This window comes from Gadus morhua, chromosome 5, assembly GCF_902167405.1.
Source record: "Gadus morhua chromosome 5, gadMor3.0, whole genome shotgun sequence".
Taxonomy (NCBI): Eukaryota; Metazoa; Chordata; class Actinopteri; order Gadiformes; family Gadidae; genus Gadus; species Gadus morhua.
Window position 1 is genome coordinate 22140319 of NC_044052.1, and position 9707 is coordinate 22150025.

General features: G+C 48.3%; 1 protein-coding gene across 1 annotated transcript in view; it reads left to right on the plus strand.

The window, feature by feature from the left end:
• The first annotated feature begins 5813 nt into the window (after positions 1–5813).
• Positions 5814–9707, plus strand: part of dact1 (dishevelled-binding antagonist of beta-catenin 1) — a 7685-nt gene continuing 3791 nt past the window's right edge. The window contains exons 1-4 of the mRNA XM_030356048.1: positions 5814–6387; positions 7145–7271; positions 7685–7945; positions 9101–9459. Coding sequence (XP_030211908.1) covers positions 6049–6387; positions 7145–7271; positions 7685–7945; positions 9101–9459 — 1086 coding nt within the window. The 5' untranslated portion in view covers positions 5814–6048. The remainder of the gene's footprint in view (positions 6388–7144; positions 7272–7684; positions 7946–9100; positions 9460–9707) is intronic.

A 9707-nucleotide genomic window follows, 5' to 3' on the forward strand; every position in this document is an offset into this window, starting at 1 on the left:
AGTAACGCTAAAACAGGGGTGTCAAACTCTGGTTCAGGGGCCACATACGGCCCATCTGATCTCAAGTGGGCCGGACCAGTAAAATAATGGCAAAATAACCTACGTCAACTCCAAATCTTTAGCTTTGTTTTTCAGTACTATGCTTTATCATTCAGCCTACATTTGTAGCCGACATAATCACGGATCACAAGAATCTATATTAGCACAACACATTTATTCACAGATAGGCCAATGGAATTGAAATAAAATGCTTTTCACAGTCATTAACAACCGGTTTATTTTTATAGAGTTGAGTGAATACATTTTTACATCATATATATATAACACCTGAACCAACTCACCACACTGAACAAACTCAAGTGGGAGCTATGAAGAAAGCTATCATACTGCCTTGATAATGTAAATTTGCACACATAAATAAAATAAACAAACATAAAAGTTATAGCAGTGCATGAGCAATGAGATACATCAGATCAAACTGTTTTGTAGGCTACTGAAGCTGAGAATGATATGCTGCAAACTTATTTTCAAAGATCTGTATTCATCATAGTGCAAACATTTCTGAAAGAGCATCACAAAAATTAGGCCCAGGCCTACTTGCTGATTAACTTTTTTTTCTCACTGCAGTCTATTTGCTGCTGCTGGCTCTTGAAGCTTGGCATCTTTTAGCCTTTACGAGTGCATCGATATCAGGTGTCAAATCCTGAGTAGCAGAACCTTTCACAATGTCACTCAAGTGTGTGTTTGTTAACCTTGAGCTGTGCTTTGTTTTATTTAGGTTCATTACAGAGAACACCTGTTCACAAAGATGGGTAGTCCCAAACATGGATAAAACCTTTGCAGCCAGGGATGTTAATTTGGGGTACCCTGGCAAGAGATATTGATGAAATGTGCCCAAGCCCACCGACGCAAATTTCTACTTCATATTTGTATCACACTGCAAGTCAATTATCTCGAGTTGGATGTCAGCTGGCATGTCAGAAGGCTAAATGGCGAGCGAAAAAAGGGCAAATTCCTTCTCTAGTTCACTGAAGACCTGCAACCTCTGCTCGAACTGCTGCGGCAATCCTGTTATCTTGTCTTTGTATTGATCCATATCAGCATTACTTCCGGCCGCACGCACAGCTGTTGGCCATGGGGAATGGGCGTTGTCACCGCTAGATAGCTGCGTCGCCCAGAGTGACAGTTTTAACTTGAATGCGCGGATGCTGTCGTTACTGATAGTTAAGATACTGTTAAGATTATTCACGTGCTGTGTAATATCCACCATAAAGGCAACATCCTGCACCCACTGCGGACATTTAAGTTCCTTCACTGGGCTACCCTTTTTCTCCATGAACTGTCCAATATCCTCTCGTAGCTTAAAGAAACGCTTGAGCACGGCACCTCGGCTTTACCACCGTACTTCAGTGTGGTATGGTACGCCAGCCTGAATGTCTTTATTTCTGAGAAAAGGTCAAACGGACGGTGATTCAGACCTCGCGCTATGATGAAATTTACAGTTTTTACGATCACACTCATTTCATGATGCATTTTTAGTGCTTTGCAACACAACTGCATTTTTTGCACTATCTCGTGAGAGATAAGGAAGCTGGTTCTCACTGCTGCATCACTGACCTCGCTGCTGAAAGTAAAAGTAGACTGCTGTTTCATCAGACCAACTAACAATTTGTCTATCTCCTCTTTTCTTAGTTGTCCATTCAAATGGTTATATTTTTCTCATAGTGGCGCAGAAAATTATATTCTTTGAGCACTGAAACTTGCTGATTACATACCAAGCGCACAGATTGTTTATTCACCTCTGTGAATAAATAATTCTCAGTCCATTTTTCCTGGAAAACTCTGCACTCTGTGTCCAATTTTCTTCTTTTTGACAAAGACATTTTGGTATTGGGGTTGTCACCCTTGATAATTTCTTAAAGGTTGGGTATGGGATTTGCGAAAGGCCAGCAGATTTTGAAAATACACAACTCAAATGGTCCTACCCCCCTCCTTCAACGCTGACTCCACCCATTCCAAGTACCTGGACGCGCAATCATGCACGAGCGCGAACACAGATGCGCGAGAGCGAGCCAGGCTAGCGTAGGTTTTCGTTAAACAACATGGCAACATTAAAAAAAAAAACATGGGGATGGTGGCGTCTTGTCTGCCATGGAAATTGTCTTCTACTGCTAGGTCCAAATGTGGATTAACTAGTTCCAGTAGCTACCGCAGGATAACAACAAACAGGAGCTTGTTCTGGGTCACGAGCTCTGGGTCACGAGTAATGCACGAAGGGGTCGCGCGCGGGGCGCGGGGGAGGGGGAGTGCAGTACGACCGTTTGATTGACGTACTTACTGTCCAATGCAACTCAGTGGCTCTGGAAATCATTGGCTGGAGTTTTTCGAGCCCTGCCCGTAAGTGGGTTATGATAAGGATTTCAAGTAATTCTGCAGAAATGGCCAAAAAAGCGAATTCCATACCCAACCTTTAATTGTGGTGAAACAAGGACAAGTGTGGAATTCCTTCCTTTTTTTATTTTGGCTGCCCCCTAGCGGCTGGAGTGAGCATTTTGGTAATTTCTTTAAAGTATCATAACTCATCACAGGAATGGGCTAGAGGTTTACTTTTTTTTTTACATACTCGGAAATATATGCTCTACAAGCCGGATCCGGCCCACGGGCCGGATGTTTGACACCCCTGGCTATAGGAATAAAATATCAACTGCAAAAAAAAAGCTATGGTCTACTTATAATATTATAACTAAATCATTTTATATTTATATATATGCAATATATATTTTAATATTTAATTAATTAAATATTAAACCAATAACATTTCAATCAGGTGATTCTTTTCTAAAAGGTGGGGGGCGGGCTGCGCAGTGCACTCTCTAGTTATGGATTTGTCAAAGCAACAATCCGATTCATCCGATTTTTAAACCCATGTCCCCCAATAAATATAGTACTCTTGTTATAATTTCGATAATATTGTAAATATGTTAAAAGTTGAAAAATAAATAAAAGGGTCACTTTTTTCAGATTCCATCATATGTCTTTGGTCATGTCTTTGGTCAAATGTCTTCCATAATAATAATAATAATAATACATTTTATTTATAATGCAAGAATCTCAAAGTGCTTCAGAGAAAAAAAAAAAGATTAAAAGGGGGAACCTCAAAGAAAGTTTAGCTAAATGCTCTTTTAAAGAGATGGGTTTTGAGGTTCCGTTTAAAAAGAGCTGTAGTCTGTGGAGCCCTCAGGTGGTCAGGGAGGGCGTTCCATAGTCTAGGGGCAGCAGCAGAAAAGGCCCGATCACCCATGGTGCACAGCTTCGTATGTCGGGTTTGGAGGGTGTGAGTGGATCCTGAACGGAGTGTACGTGAGGTTGTCGGGGGGGTGAGGAGTTCCTGAAGGTAGAGGGGGGCAAGTCCGTGAAGGCACTGGTGGGTGAGGAGGGAGACCTTGTACTCAATTCTGAGTGGGACAGGGAGCCAGTGCAGTGATTTCAGGATGGGGGTGATGTGGTCATGCTTGCGCACCCTCATCAGGACCCTGGCAGCACTGTTTTGAATGTATTGGAGCCTCTGGATGCTCTTGCCAGGGATCCCAATGAGGAGTGCATTGCAGTATTCCAACCTGGAGGAGACAAAGGCATGGACGAGCTTCTCTGCATCAGCCAGGGTGAGTGATTGGCGGAGTTTGGCGATGTTCCTGAGGTGGTATAATGCTGTCTTACAGAGGTGTTTGATGTGGGTGTCAAATTTAAGTTGTGGGTCCATTTTAACACCGAGGTTGGTGACGGATGTGGAAAGGGGGATGTTTTGGCCAGAGAAGGTGATATTGGTGATGGTGGGGGAGCGGAGCTGATGTGGCGTGCCAACAAGGATGGCTTCCGTTTTATGGCTGTTAAGTTGTAGGAAGTTGAGCTTCATCCACGCCTCTATCTCCTCCAGGCAGGTGGTCAGTGTGGATGTTGGCAAAGGGGCAGAAGAAGTGGGGGTTGTCCTGATTTAGAGCTGTGTATCATCAGTATAGCAGTGGTAAGATAAGCCATGCCTGCTAATGACACTACCCAGGGGGAGCATGTACAGTGAGAACAGTGTGGGGCCCAACACCGAGCCCTGGGGGACACCGCAGGTGACGTTGTTGGTGTGTGATTTTGCTTTGCCCAGGCGACGTGCTCAGTTCTGTCAGTGAGGTACGAGGTGAACCAGTTCTTTACATTTCCTGATAGTCCAATGGTGTATTGCAGGCGTTGAAGGAGAATATTGTGGTCAACCGTATCAAAAGCAGCAGTTAAGTCCAGGAGGATGAGGAGAGATGGGGAGCCGGTGTCTGCTGCCATCAGGAGGTCATTTGTGACCCTGACCAAGGCTGTTGTCTGTACTGTGGCCATAGCGGAAACCAGACTGGACCTTTTCAAACAAGTGATGTTGTATGAGGTGATCCTGGAGTTGTGCTGCAACTGTTTTTTCCAGAACTTTTGACAGAAATGGGAGATTTGAGATTTGAGATTATATATATATATGATATATATATAAGATCACTAGGATGTCAGCCACCCCAACAACAGTCAGTTCACCCTGCTTCCTTCAGGGAGATGCTGCCATCTGCTGAGGGCCAACCCAGAGAGGATGAGGAGTTTCTTTCCCCAGGCCATCAGACTGTTAAACCAGACGGATGATGTCACTTAGCCCACCACCCAGTAACCACCCTACGTACACGGACCATAAAGTAGTGTATTGTCGTTGTCTGCTCGAAAGTAAGGCCGTATCCCATTTCTACCCCTTACCCCTTCCCCTTACCCCTCCCCCTTGTTAAAAAAAACTCTTCATCCCTAACCAGATGGGAGAGGGGGGTGTGGTGGAGCCCACTGGATTATAGAATGGGGGCTCTGAGTCTCTTCTCCAGCAGCAGCCCCGAACGCAGGTTTACAGGCTCTGCGGTCCACCGGCCAATAGGGGAGCTTCGTTCAGGGAGGTCGTGTTCACACCCAGAGCCTCATGGGTGTGCCCAGGTGAGGTTGTAGAAACCATAACCGATAGTAAACTATAACTGCTGGTAAACTATAACCGATGGTAAAACTATAACCGATGGTAAAACTATAACCGATAGTAAACTGTAACCGATAGTAAACTATAACCAATAGTAAACTATAGTAGAGAGTAAACTATAGTAGATTGTGAAAATATAACCGATAGTAAACTATAACCAATGGTAAAACTATAACCGATAGTAAAACTATAACCGAGAGTAAACTAACCAATAGCAAACTGTAACCGATAGTAAACTATAACCGATAGTAAAACGTTAACCGCTCAACTATAACCGATGGTAAAACAATAACCGATAGTAAAACTATAACCCTATAACCCATAGTAGAAATGTAACCTATAGTAAACTATAACTGATAGTAAACTATAACTGAGTGTAAAGCTATAACTGAAAGCAAAACTATAACAGATAGTATAACTATAACCGACCACGAGGGGGCATTGTTCTGTCACTTGTACCTGTAGCGCGTCCGTATGCTTGTAGGCCTACTGCTGTGTGACCTCATACTGTCCCGTTATTACCTGCGCCGGAGCGGTGCATGATTAATGACGTCATTGGGGAACGGTCACGAGACACGCACGTATTAGAAAACGATAGTCCTGCTTGTCAAAAACATTTGATTGATAGACTTATGTTACGTGCAATATAAGTGTGTGTGTGTGTGTGTGTGTGTGTGTGTGTGTGTGTGTGTGTGTGTGTGTGTGTGTGTGTGTGTGTGTGGGTGTGTGTGTGTGTGTGTGTGTGTGTGTGTGTGTGCGTGCGTGCGTGTGCGGTCGTGGGTGTATTTGCGCGTGCGTGCGTGCGTGTTCTTCAGTAACCGAAGTCACCGTGAGCGCGCCTCACTTGACGGCTCCTCCCGAGCATCATGGATCCACATCTGATCTGAAAGTTGGTGTGGATCGGTCACCAACGGTGTTCCCGCTTTGTTATCATCGCGTGATTCTGCCGCAGTGACCTCGCGGCGGGGTGGGCTCCGGTAACGCGCTCCTGTGTTCCGTCAGCAGCAGCAGGGATGGACGCGGTGGTCCGACCGGAGACCTCTTCTCTGCCTCCCGCTGAGCCGCGCGAGGTGAGGAGGTGCGGGACGGAGGAGGAGCGGGACGCGTGGCGGGCGCGGGAGGACGTGGACCCGGCGCGCACACTGGAGGGGCTCGAGGCGGCGCGGTGCGGTCTCGCGGAGCTCTGCTACCGTAGACGCAGACAGAAGCTCCGGGTTCGGCACGCGCTGACGCTCCGGTCTGACGCCGGTCCTCTGACTCCGGTCAGCTCCCGGGAGGCGGAAAACCGGGTAACCGGGTACCACCGGGGGGTCTACCCGGGTATGGAGGAGCAGCTCGTGGAGCAGAATCTGGTATGACCTAGGCTACACCTGACGCCGATAGTCCAGCGATGTGCTGCTTTGATTTCCCCTGTTCATCATTTAGTATCCTATACACAATCTCATAACAACAAAGTCAATCATAATTCAGTCCAAAGTCATGTCTTCAATGTGCCTTCATTATCTAACCAATATAGCGCATAATAAATACAGTTATTTCGTACAGTATTTTGTATTTATTTAGTATTTTTTAAATAATTAAATAAAAACAATACTTTCGTACGCCTATTCATTTAATAATATTCCATGAACCAAAACGTAGAATTTCTGATGAAGCAGCAAATGTTTTCTTATTTTCTGTAAATCGGCTCATCGTTGCATCATGATGAACCAACCAACCATGACCTGAACCAGATCAGACTAGAGGATTCCAACATGACCCCCACATGATGGTTGGTTACCTGTAGAGTGACTAACTAACCAGATGATGGTTGGTTACCTGTAGAGTGACTTCCCTGTCTACAGATGTATTTGCTGCTGAGATAATCTGTGTGTGTGTGTGTGTGTGTGTGTGTGTGTGTGTGTGTGTGTGTGTGTGTGTGTGTGTGTGTGTGTGTATATGTGTGTATGTTTGTATGCGTGCGTATTTATGTGCGCGTGTGTGCGCGTGCTTGTGTGTTTGCATGCTTGTGAGCGTGCATTTACGTGCATGTGTGCTTATGTGTTTTCGTGCGTGTGCTTATGTGTTTGCGTGCATGTGTGTTTGCGTGCGTGTGCGCGTGTGTTTCAGGGCTGTTTGCTCACGCGGGATGCGGGGTTGATCGGCCAGCTGAAGGAGTTGGATCACCAGATGAATGATCTCCGATTGGACGGAGAGGTGTCACGTGACCAGGAGACAGTCAGCCGGGCCAGCTCAGGTGAGAGGCGGCAGAGGCCATCCCTATTTAAACGTTAACAACGACTTCGTGCTGTGTTCTGCTTAACCTATCTACAGTCTACTAGCTGCATGTTAGCTTCATGCTAACTTCATGTTAGCTATATTTTGGTGATATGTTATCTAAATGTTAGCTTTAAGCTCGCTGTATGTCCCTGCAGGTTAGCTAGGTTTGCTTAATGCTAGATGTATGCTGTATGTGAGCTGCATGTTGACTTCATGCTATCCATTCATTAGCCTCATGTCATCTCGGTCTCTCTTTCTCCCTCTCTCTCTTTCTCCCTCTCTCTCTGTCTTCCTCTCTCCCTCTCCCTCTCTCTCTCTCTCTCTCTCTCTCTCTCTCTCTCTCTCTCTCTCTCTCTCTCTCTCTCTCTCTCTCTCCCTTTCTCTCTCTAGGTTTCTATGAGTTGAGTGATGCTGTCTCAAGCTCTCTCTCTAACTCGTCCAACTCCGTCTTCAGTGAAAGTTTGTCCAGCTGTCCTTCCAGTAACTTTGACTCCGCCCACTACCACACTAATGGCTCCACCCATTACCACACTGTTGGCTCCTCCCACTACCACACTGTTGGCTTCTCCCTGTACCACAACGTTGGCTCCTCCCAGTTCCACACCGTTGGCTCCTCCCACTGTCTCCTACATGGACCGCCCCCTCTGAGTGGTAAGATAGAGAGAGTATAAAAGCGTTTGTTTGGGGGGACTGTGTTTACCATACAAACGTGAGCTGTCATTGTTCAGCATTGGATAAAATCATACATAATTCTCTCTCTGGTCTCTCACGCTGGTCTCTCTCTGGTCTCTCTCTGGTCTCTCTCTCTGTTCTCTCTGGTCTCTCATGCTGGTCTCTCTCTGGTCCCTCCCTCTGTTCTCTCTGGTCTCTCTCTCTGTTCTCTCTGGTCTCTCTTTTTTCTGTCGCTCTCTCGCTGGTCTCTCTCTACGTCTCTCTCTTTCTCTGGTCTCTCTCTCTCTCTCTCGCTGGTCTCTCTCTTGTCCCTCTCTGGTCCCTCTCTCTCTCTCTCTCATCTCTCTCTGGTCTCTCTCTATCGCTTGTCTCTCTCTGGTTATCTATCTATCTCTGGTCCCTCTCTCTGGTTATCTCTCTCTCTCTGGTCTATCTCTCTGGTCTCTCTCTCTGGTTGTCTATCTCTCTCTGGTCTCGCTCTGGTTATCTCTCTCTGGTTATCTCTCTCTCTCTCTGGTTATTTCTCTCTCTGGTCTCTCTCTGGTCTCTCTCTCTGGTCTCTCTCTGGTTATCTCTCTCTGGTTATCTCTCTCTCTCTGGTCTCTCTCTCTGGTCTCTCTCTGGTCTCTCTCTCTGGTCTCTCTCTCTGGTCTCTCTCTGGTCTCTCTCTGGTCTCTCTCCCTGGTCTCTCTCTCTCTGGTCTCTCTCTCTCTCTGGTCTCTCTCTCTGGTCTCTATCTGGTCTCTCTCTCTGGTCTCTCTCTGGTCTCTCTCTCTGGTCTCTCTCTCTGGTCTCTCTCTGGTCTCTCTCTCTGGTCTCTCTCTCTGGTCTCTCTCTGGTCTCTCTCTGGTCTCTCTCTGGTCTCTCTCTCTGGTCTCTCTCTGGTCTCTCTCTGGTCTCTCTCCCTGGTCTCTCTCTCTCTGGTCTCTCTCTCTCTCTGGTCTCTCTCTCTGGTCTCTATCTGGTCTCTCTCTCTGGTCTCTCTCTGGTCTCTCTCTCTGGTCTCTCTCTCTGGTCTCTCTCTGGTCTCTCTCTCTGGTCTCTCTCTCTGGTCTCTCTCTCTGGTCTCTCTCTGGTCTCTCTCTGGTCTCTCTCTGGTCTCTCTCTCTGGTCTCTCTCTCTCTCTCTCTCTAGATGAGGGTGAGGTCACCCATCTTTTTTACGGAACGATCCGGCCCCCATCTGGCGCCCCCTCCTCCCTGCAGAGCCCCATCCCCCCCCCGGACCCCCCCGCAACCCCCCCGGACCCCGACCCAGGTCCCCAGCCCCCGGGTCCCCGGGGGTCTGCCGGTCTGACCGGACCCCCCCCCCCGGTGGCGGCGGATCGCCACGCCCGTCTGGACGGCTACATCTCCGCCCTGCTGCAGCGAAGGGCCCCGCCCCCCAGGCCTGGCCGGCCCCCCAGGCCCGGCCGGCCCCGGACCTCCATCACCACCGACCCCTCCCAGGGCGCGCTGCGGGGGGGCCCACTGGGGGGCAACCACCCCAGAGGGGTCTGCAGCGCGGCCGGGACCCGGATCAGGAACACGAACCGTCCCCCGCCTCCCAACGCAGCCCCCCTGAGGGGGGGGCCGGGGGGGCCGGGGGAGACGGGGGGGGCGGGGGGGCCAGGGGAGGGGAGCGGTCCCTTTCCTTACCTTTCCGCTCCCAGGAACCGGGAGTCGTCCCTCGCGCATCCTACCGGCCGCTCGCGCTTAGCCCCGCCCAGAAAGAACCACAAACCCCGCCCCTCCAGGCCGAC